The sequence below is a fragment of the Cynara cardunculus genome (assembly GCF_001531365.2).
Source record: "Cynara cardunculus var. scolymus isolate 2C chromosome LG 6, CcrdV1, whole genome shotgun sequence".
NCBI lineage: Eukaryota > Viridiplantae > Streptophyta > Magnoliopsida > Asterales > Asteraceae > Cynara > Cynara cardunculus.
Window position 1 is genome coordinate 715,670 of NC_037533.1, and position 17,772 is coordinate 733,441.

The following is a 17,772-nucleotide window of genomic DNA, read 5'->3' on the forward strand; positions in this document are numbered from 1 at the left end:
TTTTAATATCAAGATGGTTGCCCACAACGAGAGTGTCAAGAAAAATCTGCCATCACTTTCCTGGTGGTCAAAGAAGAAGCAATCAAACACTTACGGGGATGAGAATATAGGGTTTAGGGTTTAGAAACACGATACATATATATATATATATATATATACATATATATATCAATTTCTAGATATTTCTATTAGATAGAGATTTATAGAGAAAATGCTTCATTCATACAAAAAAAGTCGAGGTCTTGCTAAGAACTTTTAGCTCATTCTTAGGTCTGAATCAACAATAGACATGGTTCATGAAACGTTCAGGGGATGATCTTAACTTGGGTTCATATTCTAATTTTAGATTTATCAGTGATAGGAAAAATGTATATTTTTCATCAGTGTCTACTTCTTTTTATCATTTCAAATATGTTTAAGACACTTGTTTACCAATGCTTAACTATTGTTTATTACTTTTTTTAAATCTTTTTAAATATGTTCAGGGTACTGCACCAACTCTAGGGAATTTCTCTCCAACTTATGTTGCAATTGTGACTTCGTGTAAACCATATTGACCTTGGTTTATGTAACTCTGTTGCATTAGTAAATGTTATACCAAAAGGAAAACACTATTGACCTTGGACATTGAGGAATATCCAGAAAGGCATTTCGGGAATCGGTTTGATTCTATCTCTGAGCCTTCCATTTGAAGAATTATTGATCAGAAATCAGAAGTGAAGTTTCATTTAAAGTAAATCAGGTGAACTAAAACAGTACATTATAAAGGGGCATCCCAACTTTTATATTAAAGATGATTTTCAATCTACGAGCTTCCTTAACGATTGCTTTGCGGGATCATTCAACAACGTTCTTTGACTTAAGTAAGTCATGAATAATGTCCACTACTACAAGGACACATTGGTGGGTCAACCAACCAATGAACCTGCAATTTGTCCATGTTAAACATGGAGACGAAGAATTAAGTACAAAACAACATTTTCGTGAAACTAAAAACTCACACTTTTGAACAACAATAGAATCGACAACGTGGATTATAACATGTACATGATATTCAAATGATTACAATAGACCCATAGTTACATATCACTGTTGTTTCCCTCAAGAAGTTCAAGAATGGGTGTAGAGAGTGGAAGAATAAAGAAGAGACAGTGGAATAAGAGGTATACATCAATGCTACTTTTTTTTTATTAACCTGGATATACAACCCGCTATGCGAGCCGACTAATCCCAGGGTGACCACCTGCTTTGCAGATAGCCCGAAGTCACCGTATTTGAACCTCCATGACCACAAGGGGATTTTTGTTTCTCTTTGGATTTAAACCTGTGACCTCCTGGTAATGAGTAGGAAAGAAAAGGGAGGGGATAAGGAAAAATCTGCTCTCATGTATGGAGCACATGAGAGAGCTTAACGACCCAAAACGAGACGACGTTACATAGGACCTAAACCAATGAATTTTGCAAACATGAGAGACAAAAATGGAATAGATGAAGTTGAGGGACAAGTTCCATTAAAATGAAAAAGATTTAGGGATGAAACCAAAATACTTCTGATGGATGGAAGTTAACGATCGTTAGAAGAAGAGACCAAATCCAATACAAAATGGCAAACCATGATGGCAAAATTGGAATAAACGAAATACAGGGACGAAAACCAAAATAAATGATAAAACAGAGGGACCATAACTGTAATTTACTCCAAAAATATATTTTTTAAAAATTAGTTCCTGAATTTGCAGCTCGAAGCGCCGCATTCGATTTCACCTCCTTTTTGCTCTGATCATCAACTCTTCGGATTTTAACACCGTCCGGAAGATCAAATCTCATAAACTCGATTTGTATAAACCCTAATTTTTCCATAAGTCACTCTACTATTACTCGATCATCAAGAATTTCGGTGAAAACCCTAATTTTGATTGCTTACTGATTGGTAAAGTCATTCATCACTGTTCACAACGATTTATCTGAGAACCCTGGTATATGTATAGTGCTTATATGCAATTCGAGATATGAAGATTGATTATAAGAAAAGAAGATTCCGATGCTCCTGAACCAGCTCTTAGAATTATGAGCAAGGTAGAAAACTCTGGTGATGCCGTTGACCAGTATACGTTCTTGAAGACCAGTAAGTTCTCGTTTCCTAAATTCACATGTGATGGTAATCTTTGCTTTGGTGAATGTGATTTATGGTTTAATGGTCGTAGTATGTTACTCCCTCCCTTGGAACAATGAACAGAGATGGTATTTCACTTTTGAGGTCAAACAGACCCATTTTCTACTCTTGGAATTTGGAAACAGTATTGAAAATTTGATCTTTTAAAAGAAAATAAGACTGCAATTATGAAATTGCTGGTGTTCATTTATGACAAATGAATATCATGTTGCATGACCGATTGTAGTTGTAACTCTGTTGGGTATGTTTGACTTTGAAGTCAAGTGCTGGCATCGTTTATGGTTGCCTTATGTAGAGACTCTATTAGTGTTTCATTTTCCTAAAATATTTATTGGCATGAAATTCAAAACTTCTTGTTTCATAATCATTCTGTCTTGTAACCGGCTAAACAAGATAAATGTTGCTGATGTGGAAACTAAAACGTTTAACATAGAAAATAAAATGCATCAGAATGCAACGAAGTTTGTCTTAGGGGGTGTTCGGTTGTGGGTATTAGAAGGTAAGGAATGAAAATGATAACCGTTGATAATGTTTGGTTCAAACATGGGTGATTTTTTTCTCAATTAGTGTAACAAACTTCCAAATCTTTTTATTTTGTACTCATTTTAACCACTAACCAGTTAAACATGTTAAATGCTTTAGTATCGTAGAGGGGAGTGATCAAATGGAAAGCTTTGGAGATGTTGTTGAAGGGTTTTTAGTATTGAAGAGATAAGTGATCAAGAGCAAACTAAAGAAACAGAAACCCTAAAAAAGGAAGTAGGAGAGGAAGGCGGAATGGAGGAAGGGAAATAAAAAAATTAATTAAAAACCTTCATAATCAAATAATACAAATATATAATGTCGCCTAGTGGTCTTCTTAAAAAACAATTGCCAACTCAATAAAAAGCTGTGTCATGTAAGATTTTACTTTATTATTAGGTAAATTTTGTATAAAAGACCGAGGATTTGTATGTTTGTTACCCTAATTTAAAAACAAAATGATCGTTACATTAAGTAGGAACTAAAGAAAGTTTCGTTGCATTTTGATGATTTTGCCCCATCGAATAATACTAATTTATAATGCCATGTGGTAATTTTCTTAAAAGAACAATTGTCAACTCAACAAAAAGTTGGTGCCACATAAAATTTTACTTGATTATTAGGTGAATTAGTATTAAAATAGGATGATTTGAAAGTTTGTTTAACTAATTGAGGGAAAAAAATTATCGTCATACTAAACAGGATTGAAAGCAAACTTCGTTGTATTTTGATGCATTTTGCTCATCTTGCTCAAGCAAGGCAGTTCACCAATTGTGCTGAATGTGATCAAAACGGGAAAATCTGGTGTACTAATGCACCTTACCTGTGTAATGATTGAAAGAGAAGTGTATGTGTGGATCATTCAGGTCTATTTGGCAAAGAGGTTTATGTTGCTTGAATTTTGATCTCTCAGTAGTTGGACAGAAAGGGGTAACCTATCTGTTTCTAAGTTGATAATTTAATTAGAATTACAAAGAAGAAGGCCATAAATTGGCCTTAAAAGGGAGGTGGGCTATATTTCGATTGGTGTGAGTTGAGCCTAACTATTGTTTCAGTACTCAAAATTCACTTTAGATTTTAGTGGAAACTTTTCAAATTACCATAGCAGATTGACTAGTCTCATCCTGCCAATAACACTTCGTGCATATGTATATATTTACGTGTGTTTGTATGTGTTTGTAAGGGTGCCTTAGTTGTTGCATGAAACAAACTTATGGATCTCCTTCAAGAAACATAGAATATGAGTTCATTTGAAGCTTCGTTTGTTTATTTTGTTTGTAATTCTGCCTCTTGATCCAGAGCAGATGTGATTCTGACTGCCCTTTAGATTTACCTTTTGGTCAATGCCAAAATTTAGGCAAGGTATTTTTTTAGTGTTATTTTTTTAATTTATTTGTATAACAGCTTATCATAATAGAAACTTAAGGAGTCCCATAAGGGGTTCTTCATATAAATGAAAGCAACAAGGAACTAGTGAGTCCACTTATGTAAACATTGATGTATTTGCTACCAGATAGGAGTATACAAGGTCAAAATTTATCTTCAATTGATTCCAATTGCAATGTCCATGTTGACATTATACATAGGAATGCATAAGCTCAAATTGTAACAAATGTATGAATTACATCCCAATATGAGCAAAGATAGGGAGAAAATTCATTGGAGGTATGACATAGATTAGAAAACTTGTACTCACAAGTACGAACTAGAAGGAAGATAATTCTAGGATCCTAGTGTAATTCACATAGGAACAGTAAAGTTGCATAGAAAGGTTATGTGATTGGATTTTTTACACTTGAAATCTGCAATTAAAGTCCCAATAGGGGTTACAGTAACTTTTTCCCTATAAGTTGCTCATTATGGGTGGTCTGGATTTAGGGGAATGGATATCAGTTTTTTATATCATGTTGTATTAGAAGTTTAGAACTATGGTCAGACCAGATCTGCTTGACCAAACAACCATGGTTGTTAGTGTCAATCTGCTTGGCAAGCCGATCCCAGTTACTTGCAAGTTGCAATAGAGATAGTTTTCCTGCATTTTGGGATCACTTGTGGCAATTTTCTTACATTTATTTTTTCCTTTAACTGCCACTGTAAATATATTTTTTCTGTGGAGATTAATTACCGTCCATGTTTGGATATTGATACAATCAACATTGATTGCCTTGGTATCTCCCTAGTGGCAATGAAAAGTTTCTTCTGCATAATTATACCTGATTCAGATGATGTTACATTTACAGAACAACTCCCTCAATCCGATTCAGAAACACTCGAACCTAATACAATGCTGGATTCAGTTGATGTTGTTAGCGTTGCGGAAGAACTCACCCAATCTCATCCAGAACTTAGAACTGATTTATCTGAACCAGATGTTAATGCACCTCCTGAAGCAGAAGTTCTTGAAGCCACTGTATCAGCTTCACCTAGAAAGAGCAAATTAAATTCATCTGAACTTGTATGTTTTGATGATATATGTTCAAAATTCAGAAATCCCGAAATTTTGAAGCTTTCTAACATATACCGATTTGGCTGTAGGTTGAGGCAGTTAATGTGGATCCACATGAACCCAGAAGGTTGTATCAGATACCTTTGTCAACTTGTTCCAGTATTGCAGAAGATGATGGTAATTGCTGCATATTTTGTATAAGTGCCATACTGTTTACTCTTCTGGAACTTCAGAATTTATTGCAGTCCATATTTCAATTTCTATTACAGAACTTAATTTCTGCTTGATGAAATCTTGAAGAGTGTTGGTCTTGTGCCAAAATTTTGAAGTTCCTCTCTAATCATTCAGGAAGATTTTACATGACAGTCTTTCAATGGTGACAATCCTTTGGGTCCATATGTTATTGGTTAATTGGACCTTGTTATTCTCACTAAAATGTTGATTTTTTTTGTCAGGTGTCTTTTGTCAACTATCATCAGATCATTGCACCGGCGAGTTGGAAGTGGTGAGCACTGATGGTGTGTTTGCGTTGGTGTCTAGTATAGTTTGTTAACCTATCTCATTTGTTGTTTAATTATAAAGAGTAACGTACCAGAAATTGCAAGCATGCAGCAGGATTTTCAAGCACCTTCATCTCCATTTCTTCATTAGTCTATGTTAGTTTTTCTTGCCACTGCATAAATTATAAGACATTGGATTATTTATAGGCCATCCTAGTGTGTGAGCTGCTTAATGATATTGATACTATTTAAGACAAACTGTAATGAAAGGCATGTATCTTTTCTCATAGTTTTTCTTCCTTGGAGGCATCAATGGGTATGTACATAAGGTGACATGTGATTTTGTATATTTTTCGAGCTTCAAACATCCTTTTGTTCTGTAGTTGACATCAACTTAGGATTGCCATATACATAAGGTGACATGTCTTTGTCATCCATTATAATCAGCAGTTAAAGTCAATTTGGATGATGTTGTTCTAGTTAATTTGGATGATTGTAGTTATACTTCTAGGTGAAACTGTGAAAGAAAGAAACAAATATTCTAGAGTAATTAATTGTAACACCCTAGTCTTTATTTGATAAATCTCAATATTTCAGCCTTGAATGCAAATATTTATGAATAATTCAAATACTCCAGCTGTTTCATTTAGTGAAACATCTTAATTATAAGACTAAACAAGCTAGTGACGAGTTGTTAAGGCTAGAAGTGTGTTGGCAAGTCTAGTAAGCATGAGTAAACAATCTAGTGATGAGTTGTTAAGGCAAGAAGTGTGTTGGCAAGTCTAGTAAAGCATGATTAAGCAATCTAGTGATGAGTTGTTAAGGCTAGAAGTGTGTTGGCAAGTCTAGTAAGCATGAATAGAAATCTAGTGATGAGTTGTTTAGGCTAAAAATATATGAGTTGGCAAGACTATTGATTACAAGACAAGTCTAGGAAGCATGACAAGGAGTACTAGAAGCATGAGTTGTATAGATTCTCTTATCCTTAGAGATGAGTTGTCAAGATTCTCTTATCTTTATTGATGAGGTGTTAAACTCTAATAAGAGTACAAGCTTGAGAGCAAAAAGAACAAGTAGTTAATGCAATGAATTTATCTATAAATAGGGATTGAAGGGTCACTATTTGTGCATACCAAAAATAAGAAATCTCTCTCTCTCTCTATATATACATAATTAAGCTTGAAGAAAGGAATCAAAGGAAAAAGTAGGCAAATCAAGGTGAGTACTTATGTGATTATGAGATACATGCATGCTAGATATAAAGTATTTTGTGCATTATAAGTTATGTTGGCATGCTTGTTTTACATGAAAATATTGATACACATACATATTCAAGATATGCATGATGACATGTACTAATACAAGTATACACACAAGACATGAAAATCATTTACATGTTATCATATGTGTTACACAATGCATGAAATTTTTTACATGTTATGTATGACCATAATATCCAACGTGTGGGATATTACAAGAAGGGACATCTTGCAAACGGACCTTACAGGGCAGCCTTTTATGGACCCGGGGGTTAGCAAACCTCAAGACAAGTATGGTATACATGCATGTGACAAGTGAGATCTCAAAAGAATGTTTTATGCATGATAAAGAATAGTATTTTATGAATCGTTTATGCATGATAAAGAATAGTATTTTATGGATCGTTTATGCATGATAATAAAGAATATTTTTATACATGATCAAGAGCTTTAATGGATTAGCATTCACAAAATATCATGAAAATTTCTCATTCATGAAACCATAAATACTCACTAAGCTTATAGCTTATATATCTCATGTATGTATCTCTGGAAAGAAGTAAGGAAGATTTGCATAAAGTAGTATGGTTTTAGTCAATAAGCATGTTTTGTTGTAATACAAGCTATGTTTACGTTTTCGCTAAGTAATTTCTTCTTTGATGAAAATTCAAGATATGTTATAAATAAAGCTGAATTTCAAGTTCAGATTCAATGATGTAATAGTTTTATCATGTAAAGTAACAACACCCAATAAATAAGGACGTGGGGCTTTACGTTAATGGAGTTTCAAAGCATTCAGAAGTTACAGATTTTTCTCTGATTTATTAGATTCATGTTTATGCCTATCTTTGGTAATTTTATGTGGAAGGAGAGAGCGGAAGGAAAGAGGTTGCCTCTGCAAGAAAAAACCTTTTAGTAGGTAGTTTATGGTTAAATAATTTCGAAGGTGGCCCAAAAAATGAACTATATCGTAATCCATTCAAAACTTTTGTAACTGCATAAATGTGCTTGATGATAGGTTAGGAACTTCCGTTGAGAACCAATTTTAATTTTTGGTATGGATGCTGCATGGCCAATCTTTTGCATCGTTGTATTGTAGATCCATATAGGGTGAAAAATAACAAATAAGATGAAGTCTATAATGAGCATGTTGTGCCTGGAGTAAATCAAAGCAATGCTATTGTGATAGAAGACTCAAGTGAAGGAAATGGTCAAGAATATCAACTTGGTTTCCAATCACTCTTCCCTTGGGAGACACCAAAATTTATAACACTCATGGTGGTAATGAATGAGCAATAAGAGGATGCTAAATCTAGAACTAATCTAATAATGAAGTCATAGTACCATCAGGATTAAGCCACGCAGATCTCAATATTCTTCTAAATAAAATGACTGAAAGTAATCATCAAACCGCAATAGCACAAGGAGAGGTACATGCTCAACGTGTGTACATTATGCAATTGGAGAACGAGATAAGGCAAGCACAAAGGGACAATGAAAGCTCAACACGAATATTAGATCATACTCGGGCCCAATTTAACAGTACCCAAGAGGAATTAGCCCGAAGTCATCAAGAGATTTCTCGATCAACTAGCAAACTGTTGGGAGATCCTTATATGGAGGGTTATACAAGAAGAATGTCAAGGGGCTATTACCCTCATTAGTAATAGTGTAGTAATAATGTGAAGTCCTATGTTTAGCCTTATAGCACAGATATATGATCATGATATGTCGGGATAAAAAAAGGAAAATTTTCTTATTTCCTAAATTTTGTAGAAAATATCCCGAAATTGCATATGTTATATAATAATAAATAATAAGCGTTGTTGTATATTTATGTATTTATTTTTTCGTAGGATGACTACTCGAAAAATAACTAGAACCGTCGAAGGAAATAATACACCACCAAGACAAAGATTCAGAATAAATCCACAAGAATCTACCGGGGGAATTGATATAGCAACAAAAATTTCCCTAGGTATCCAGGAAAGTCTACCAAGTATAATAGCTCAAATTCAAATTGTTAGGAATCAGAACTCGGAACATGGGGGGTGGTAGAGAATCAGGCAAGGCAAGGCATGAACCAAATAATGGTCAAACTCATGAATGTGACTATAAAGCATTTACAAATGCTAGTCCATCCATGTTTGAAGGAAAAGACGGACCAATAGTTGTCATGAACTGGTTAGATAACATGGAAAGTTGTTTTCAAACATGTCAGTGTGCCTCCACTCAACAAGTAAGGTAACCAAGTTAAAATTGAATGCCCTTCATTGGTGGAAAACTATTCAATCTATGAAAGGTGTGGCAGAAGCAGCCGTAATGCCATGGGAGGAATTCAAGGATTTGGTCTATAAAAGATATTGCTCAGATACTCGAATGAAAATAATGGAGGAAGAATTTGTTAAGTTAGAACAGGGAAGGAAATCTGTAGAAGACTATATGGAAACTTTTATAGAAAAATCTCGATTCGCAACTTACCTAGTCGCTACAGAAGCTCGAAAGGTGAATCGTTTCCTACTTGGCCTGAGGAAAGATCTAGCAGATTTGTAAATATGTCACAACCAAAAACCTTCCAAGAAGTGGTAGAACTGGTAAATCTAGCTGAAAAGGATTGTTATGTACCAAACAATAACAAGATAGGCGAGAGAAGAAAATTTGAAAGGGGAACTTTGGCAATCAATTTAAGAAACCCAGGAATGAAGGCATAAGAACATATGATAAACCTGCTTGTCCTAAATGCAATAAGCATCACGCTCGAGAATGTATGATGGGCACAACTGTCTGCTACCGATGTGGTTAACCTGGTCACATGATAATTAATTGTCCTGGAAGGAGAAATTGTTACAATTGTGGGTCAACTGGACATCTTGCAAACAACTGCCCAGAACTCAAAAATGTGCAACCAAGGAGAGCAATATCAGGGATCACTGGAAGTAAAACTGGAAAAGCTAAACGAAGCTGAAGAAACAAAAGAAATACCCGACGTGGTGACAGGTACTTTTCTGATTAATAGACAGTCTGCTAAAGTATTATTCGACTCGGGAGCAAATAAGTCAATGGTGTCTACAAAATTCTACATGAATTTAAATTGTCCATCTGAGAATTTAGATCAAATAATTGAAATAAAAACAACAGATGGTAGAATCACACAGATTGATAAGATCTATGAAGATTGCTCAATGGATATAGATGGAAGTCATTTCATCATTAAGCTTTTACCAATGCTCATTAGTACATTTGATATTGTTGTGGGTATGGATTGGTTATCTGAAAACCAAGCCCATATAGTATGTGACAAGAAAATGGTGAAAATCAAGAATAAGGATGGTAAGGTATTAACCATCTACAGTAATCGTAAAAAGAATCCCTTGAACCTTATTTCGGTTTTAAAAGCAAGGAAATGTATTCATAAGGGATGTGAAACCTATTTGGCATATGTAATAGATGCTAAAAAGGAAAAGAAACCTGTAGAAAAGATACCAGTCGCATGTGATTATCTGGAAGTTTTTTCTGATGATTTACCCGGGTTACCCCCAGAGAGACAAGTCGAGTTCCATATTGATTTAGCACCAGGAGCAATACCCATAGCCCGAGCACCATACAGACTTGCACCATCTGAGATGCAAGAACTTATGAATCAGTTGCATGAATTGCTTGATAAAGGGTTTATTCGCCCAAGCTCGTCACCATGGGGAGCGCTGGTATTATTTGTTAAAAAAAAGATGGAACCATGAGAATGTGCATTGATTATCGAGAATTAAATAGAATCACCATCAAGAATAGGTATCCCTTACCCAGAATAGATGACCTATTTGATCAATTGCAAGGAGCAAGTTATTTCTCGAAAATAGATTTGCGCTCAGGATATCATCAGTCAAAAGTACAGAAGGAAGATGTCCCAAAGACAGCATTTCGAACTCGACATGGGCATCATGAATTTCTAGTTATGCCTTTTGGTTTAACTATGTCCCAATTGTGTTTATGGATCTCATGAATCGGGTATGTAAGCCATATCTGGATAAATTCATCATTGTATTCATAGATGATATCCTCATCTATTCCAAAAGTCAAGAAGAGCATGAACGACACTTGAGAATGACGTTAGAACTATTAAAGCGAGAAAAGGTTTATGCAAAATACTCAAAGTGTGAATTTTGGATTCAAGAAGTTCAGTTCTTAGGTCATGTTAATTAATGAAAAGGGTATCATGGTATATCCAAGTAAGATCGAGTGCATAACAAAGTGGAAAACCCCGCAATCAGCAACAGAGATTCGAAGTTTTCTTGAACTGGCCGGTTACTATCGCAAATTTATCCAAGATTTCTCTAAATTAGCAATACCTCTTACGACATTAACAAAGAAAACTAGTAAGTTCGAGTGGGGATCTACTCAAGAGGAAGCCTTTCAGACTTCAAAAAGCAAGTTAAGTAGCGCACGGGTTTTATGATTGCCAGAAGGTGTTGAGGACTTTGTAGTATACAATGATGCATCCAAACAGGGCTTGGGATGCATACTCATGCAAAGAAATAAAGTAATTGCTTTTGCATCAAGACAATTAAAAGACCATGAGGCACATTACCCGACACATGATTTGGAACTGGCTGCAGTAGTCTTTGCCCTAAAAATCTGGATGCGTTATTTTTATGGTACGAGGTGTGTGCTACATACAGATCACAAAAGCCTCAAGTATTTATTTGACCAAAAAGAGTTATATATGAGGCAAAGGCGTTGGATGGAATTGTTAAAAGATTATGATTGTGAAATCAAATATCATCCGGGGAAAGCCAACATTGTATCAGATGCCTTGAGTCGGAAGGAACTAGTTAAACCAATTAAAATTTGGGCATTCAGTGGAATAGCCACAACAAGTATAATGGAGCAAATTTGTGAAGAACAACAAGAAGCTTTGAAGGAAGACAACCAGAAGGGGGAAAGAATTACTGGACAAATCAAACTACTGGAAATTGACAGTCAGGGAATTAAAAGATTTCAAGGACGAATATGGATCCCAAAAGTCAGAAAATGTAGAGAAATAATCCTATATGAAACACACAAATCTAAGTATTCTATCCATCTTGGAAGCAATAAAATGTACAAAGATTTAAAATCTTTGTATTGGTGGCTAGGAATGAAAAATTCAGTAACCAATTACATTGAGAGGTATCATACGTGTTTAAAAGTTAAAATTGAACACCAAAGACCGTACGGACAATTACAACCGTTAGACATCCCCGTTTGGAAGTGGGAGGACATCACTATTGATTTTGTGACATACCAACAACATTGAAAAGCTCAGATGCCATATGGGTAATCATTGATCGTCTAACAAAAACAACACATTTCCTGCCAATGAAGGAGAGATATACATTGACATAATTGGCGAAAATGTATATAGATGAAATAGTGTCAAGGCATGGAGTACCCCTATCAATTGTCTCTGATCGAGATAGTTGTTTTACTTCAAATTTTTGGAGAAGTTTCCAGAAGGAATTGGTTCACAGATTAGAATGAGTACAGCGTACCATCCTCAAACTGATGGTCAAAGTGAAAGGACTATCCAAACCTTAGAAGACATGTTGCGAGCATGTGCAATCGACTTAAAAGGAAATTGGGATAGTCATCTACCTCTTATTGAATTTGCCTATAATAATAGCTACCATAGTAGTATTCAAGTTGCACTCTTTGAAGTTCTATATGGAAGAAAATGCAGAACACATGTATGTTGCATGGAGGTCGGTAAAAAGCAATTAGCTGGACCTGAAATTATCCAACAAACAACAGATAAGGTGATTCAAATAAGAGAAAGACTTAAAGTTGCGTAAGATAGGCAGAGAAGCTACGTAACAGAAGGAAGCCTATTGAATTTCAAGTAGATGACAAAGTACTATTGAAAGTATCTCCATGGAAGGGGGTGCTACGTTTTGGCAAAAAGGGAAAATTACGACCACGATATATTGGACCCTACATGGTAGACAAAAAGGTAGCGGTAGTAGCTCATCAATTTGAATTATCAAAAGAGCTTATGGGAATACACAATACGTTCCACGTATGTAACTTAAAGAAATGCCTTGCTAAGGAAGACGTTTTGGCACGGATTGAAGATATATCAGTTGATGATAAGCTCAATTTGTGGAAGAACCTATAGCTATCACTGAGCATACAATTAGGAAACTACGAAATAAGGAGGTATCATTGGTACTAGTTCATTGGGACTATTCTTATGGATCAGAGGCAACATGGGAGGTCTTGCCAGAAATGAGGAATAAGTACCCACATCTTTTTGAGTAAAATTTCGAGGACGAAATTCTTGTAAGAATGGGAGAACTATAACACCCTAGTTTCTTTATTTGATAAATCTCAATATTTCAGCCTTACATGCAAATATTTATGAATAATTCAAGTACTCCATCAGCTGCTATATTTAGTGGAACATCTTAATTATAAGACTAAACAAGCTAGTGATGAGTTGGTAAGGCTAGAAGTGTGTTGGCAAGTCTAGTAAGCATGACTAAGCAATCTAGTGATGAGTTGTTAAGGCTGGAAGTGTGTTGGCAACTCTAGTAAAGCATCACTAAGCAATCTAGTGATGAGTTGTTAAGGCTAGAAGTGTGTTGGCAACTCTAGTAAAGCATCACCAAGCAATCTAGTGATGAGTTGTTAAGGCTAGAAGTGTGTTGATAAGTCTAGTAAGCATGAATAAGCAATCTAGTGAGGAGTTGTTTAGGCTAAAAAAATATGAGTTGGCAAGACTATTGATTACAAGACAAGTCTAGGAAGCATGACAAGGAGTACTAGGAGCATGAGTTGTATAGATTCTCTTATCCTTAGAGATGAGTTGTCAAGAGTCTCTTATCTTTATTGATGAGGTGTTAAACTCTCATAAGAGTACAATCTTGAGAGCAAAAAGAACAAGTAGTTAATGCAATGAATTTATCTATAAATAGGGATTGAAGAGTCACTATTTGTGCGTACCAAAAATAAGAAATCTCTCTCTCTTTCTCTCTGTATGTATATATATATACATAATTAAGCTTGAAGAAAGGAATCAAAGGAAAAAGTAGGCAAATCAAGGTGAGTACTTATGTGATTTATGAGATACATTATGCTATATATAAAAGTATTTTATGCATTATAAGTTATGTTGGCATGCTTATTTTACATGAAAATATTGATACACATACATATTCCAGATATGCATGATGACATGTTCTAATACAAGTATACATACAAGACATGAAAATCATTTACATGTTATTATAAGCGTTACACAAGGCATGAAATTTTTTACATGTTATGTATAACTATAATATCCAAAACGTCTTGCAAACGGACCTTATAGGGCAGCCTTATATGGACCCGGGGGTTAGCAAACCTTAAGACAAGTATGGTATACATGCATATGAGAAGTGAGATCTCAAAAGAATGTTTTATGCATGATAAAGAATAGTATTTTATGAATCGTTTATGCATGATAATAAAGAAAAATTTTATACATGATCAAGAGCTTTAATGAATTATCATTCACAAAATATCATGAAAATTTCTCATTCATGAAACCATAAGTACTCACTAAGCTTATAGGTTATATGTCTCATGTATGTATCTCAGGAAAGAAGTAAGGAGGATTTGCATAAAGTGGTATGGTATTAGTCAATAAGCAAGTTTTGTTGTAATACAAGCTATGGTTACGTTTTCGCTAAGTGATTTCTTTTTTGATGAGAATTCAAGATATGTTATAAATAAAGCTGAATTTCAAGTTCAGATTCAATGATGTAATAGTTTTATCATGTAAAGTAACGGCACCCAATAAATAAGGACGTGGGGCATTACATTAATGGAGTTTCAAAGCATTCAGAAGTTACAGATTTTGCTCTGATTTATTAGATTCATTTCATGTTTATGCCTATCTTTGGAAATTTTATGTTGAAGGAGAGAGCGGAAGGAAAGAGGTTGCCTCTGCAAGAAAAAGCCTTTTAGTAGGTAGTTCATGGTTAAATAATTTCAAAGGTGGCCCAAAAAATGAACTATATCTTAATCCATTCAAAACTTCTCTAACTGCATAAATGTGCTTGATGATAGGTTAGGAACTTCTGTTGAGAACCAATTTTAATTTTTGGTATGGATGCTGCATGGCCAATCTTTTGCATTGCTGTATTCAGTGTATTGTAGATCCATATAGGGTGAAAAATAATCACTTGGTGAAGATTGTCCTGCCAAAGTTACCAGCTTCTGAGCTGAGCTCTAAAAGATCTTATTTGTGCTATCATGCATCATATGATGCTAATAAAGTCACTTTGAAAATTTTAACAACGAGATGTAAATTTGTTTGTATGTGCTTAGTTTTAAATTGTTTATCTTCAGCACCACTTTACGAAGAAAGAAAGGAACAAAAAACTCCTAACTCAAAAAAACCTTATCCCCCGGAAAATTGGGGTAACTAACTTGTTTCTCTGTCAAAGAAAATTTGGATGGAATACAACTGAGCCATGTGCAAGCCGAACTTGAACACTTGGTTTATTTCACTCACCGCCCACTGTCTCCCTATGTGTGTGTATCGTGCATATCTGTCAAACTGACTCAAATATGGTCTTATTTTCATGAAATATGCATTTTTTGTCACAAATTGCATTTCTACGTCTGACATGACATCATTTAATACAGATATGCACACTGTACTTTACAGAGAACTCACTGAACCATTGTAACAGAGTATTTTTAATCTCCTTACTGTTTACGAGCTTCAGTTTTTTGTATCTACAGACTGCTGGAGTGCCAGTAACCTGCTTTCTATTTTGCGATGTTCCATGTTGTATTGTGAAAATGAGAACTTAGGTTCTTTTGCCTCTTCTTCTTTCATTGATTGTCTTGGATTTTTACTGTTCTTTTGTTAATGATTACAGGACAACGAAGACTTGATAACAGTTGTCCTCTATCCTGATCATATGGTGTACTGTGATAGTTATTGTACAGATTGTGTTCTAACTTTCACTAGCAGTTGCATCAAAATAGAGGGTTTGACTTTAGATGGAGATGACAAAACCTTTAAATCTCAATGGGAAGTTCAGGATATACTTCATATCAAATCTCATTGGTATGAGCTGGTAAGTCCCTATTCAGTTGAAATTTTACTGTCTTTGCAACAATTATGCATCTCCTTAGTCTCCATGATTCAGAGTTGAACCTTGAACGTTATGCAGGTTCAGATGGCAATTGTGTCAATTCATGTACTTACAGGAGATACAATACAGGCTGAAAATGTTGAATGCACTTCAGGTTATAATCAGGATACTTCTTATGCTGTTATTCTCATATTGTTTTATCTGTCCATTTTTAGTAGTTGAACATCTAAAGTTTTACTCTGGTCCAAACAGCTCGTATAGAACATGGAGTTCATATCAGAGCACTTCCACATTATGGTATGATGTCTGATTGTATTGTGTGCATACCATTTGGTAATTCATGTATTATTTATAAGTACCAAAGTTAAGACTTTAACACTTTTGTTGTTGAGGTGCTAAGCAGTTAAGGCGGTAATTTTCTGAAATCGCGGTCAGGACCATGATTTGATATAGTAGTTATCACGTTGGTAAAGCGGTGGTACAACGGTAAAAAAAAATTAGGCTCGATTCCTCTATCCAACATCTCTATAAACAGATTCAGAGAAAGTGGTACTGTTTCTATAACAGAAGTGTCATATATCAGAAGGAAAGGAACATTTTTAACGAAGTGTCTTATGACTCGTACACCATAAAAGATTTGATTAGTCGAATAAAATAGATTAAATATTGGCAAGGTCGTCTCTATATTGGATGTTTCTGGTGAGGAAATAGCATATGAGTGGGTGAATAGAGATTATCACACATCATTATAGGAGGTCAGGAGCCTGGAAGCCTAGAAAAAGCCAATTGAATCTGGAAGCGTGGCTGAATCTCTTTAGAAGGGACAGATGTATAAAACATAATCCGGAAAAAAAAACTAATCGCTAAAAGTAAAGTCCAATACATATTAACACATGCCCAGAAAATAGCCTGGTTCAACCAAAACAACCCAAGCAGAAATTGCGTTTGTGCGGCCACTCTTTTATGTCCATTTCGAGGTCAAATAGCGGTAAATAGCGCAGCTAATCTCAGGGCCATTATTTGACCACCGTTTACTCCTATAGTACTGCTAAACCACCTCAATTAACTGCTCAATTGAGGTGACACCTAAGCTATAAGGCAGCAGAAGGAGGAGAGAAAGTTGCTCATAGTTGGAGCAAGGTGTGTGCTTCGAGTGTCTCTTTGATCGGGTCGGTCATGGTTCTTATTTTTGGTAATAGTCATGTTATTGCTTCAAGTCAAATTATTTTAGTTGTCTATTGCCTAGGTAGACAAGTGAAAATTAGGGTTTGCATCCTCTTAGTTTGTCTCCAGCAAACTCTTCTTTGTTCTCCTATCTTATATTCTTTCTTTTTTGGCATTCATTTTCATCTTCTTTCTTTCTACCATAATTGTTTCTTTCGTCTCTATTTGTCTTGTCATAATAAGTGGCTTCAAGTTGCGGCTTCTTTTGCCACCGTTCATCTTAGTGTGTCCAATCAATATATATGCATGTAATGGCTCTTGGTCTAATCGAAGAGTTTGTGAGAATGTTCAAATGCATAATAGAAAGCATAGTAGCCACAACACATGGCACAAGTTGGATGCCAACCCAAAATCAACCATGATGTGTGATGCATTGCATGTTCTAGACAACTATAACATGCCTTTTATCGCAAACTAGTTGGGGTAGGCTAAAAGTAAAACCATGACGAATTATAGAACGTTACCCCATAAGTAAAGGTTAAGAGATGAGCCTCCTAGGTTTCAAGTACATGAATGGCATCTATTA

At 35.1% G+C, this 17,772-nt stretch overlaps 1 protein-coding gene across 3 annotated transcripts in view; it reads left to right on the forward strand.

Annotated features, from left to right (window-relative positions):
* The first annotated feature begins 1,735 nt into the window (after window positions 1-1,735).
* LOC112514302 (probable ubiquitin-like-specific protease 2B) overlaps window positions 1,736-17,772 on the forward strand; it is a 32,881-nt gene continuing 16,844 nt past the window's right edge. Inside the window, exons 1-7 of one of the 3 annotated variants that reach the window (XM_025120674.1) lie at window positions 1,748-1,897; window positions 1,989-2,125; window positions 4,936-5,150; window positions 5,231-5,318; window positions 5,597-5,646; window positions 15,804-16,004; window positions 16,101-16,176. In XM_025120674.1, coding sequence (XP_024976442.1) covers window positions 2,068-2,125; window positions 4,936-5,150; window positions 5,231-5,318; window positions 5,597-5,646; window positions 15,804-16,004; window positions 16,101-16,176 — 688 coding nt within the window. In that variant the 5' untranslated portion in view covers window positions 1,748-1,897; window positions 1,989-2,067. Of the gene's footprint in view, window positions 2,126-4,935; window positions 5,151-5,230; window positions 5,319-5,410; window positions 5,518-5,596; window positions 5,647-15,803; window positions 16,005-16,100; window positions 16,177-17,772 lie in introns of those variants that run through there. The other 2 variants (XM_025120676.1, XM_025120675.1) reach the window with 2 other exon arrangements.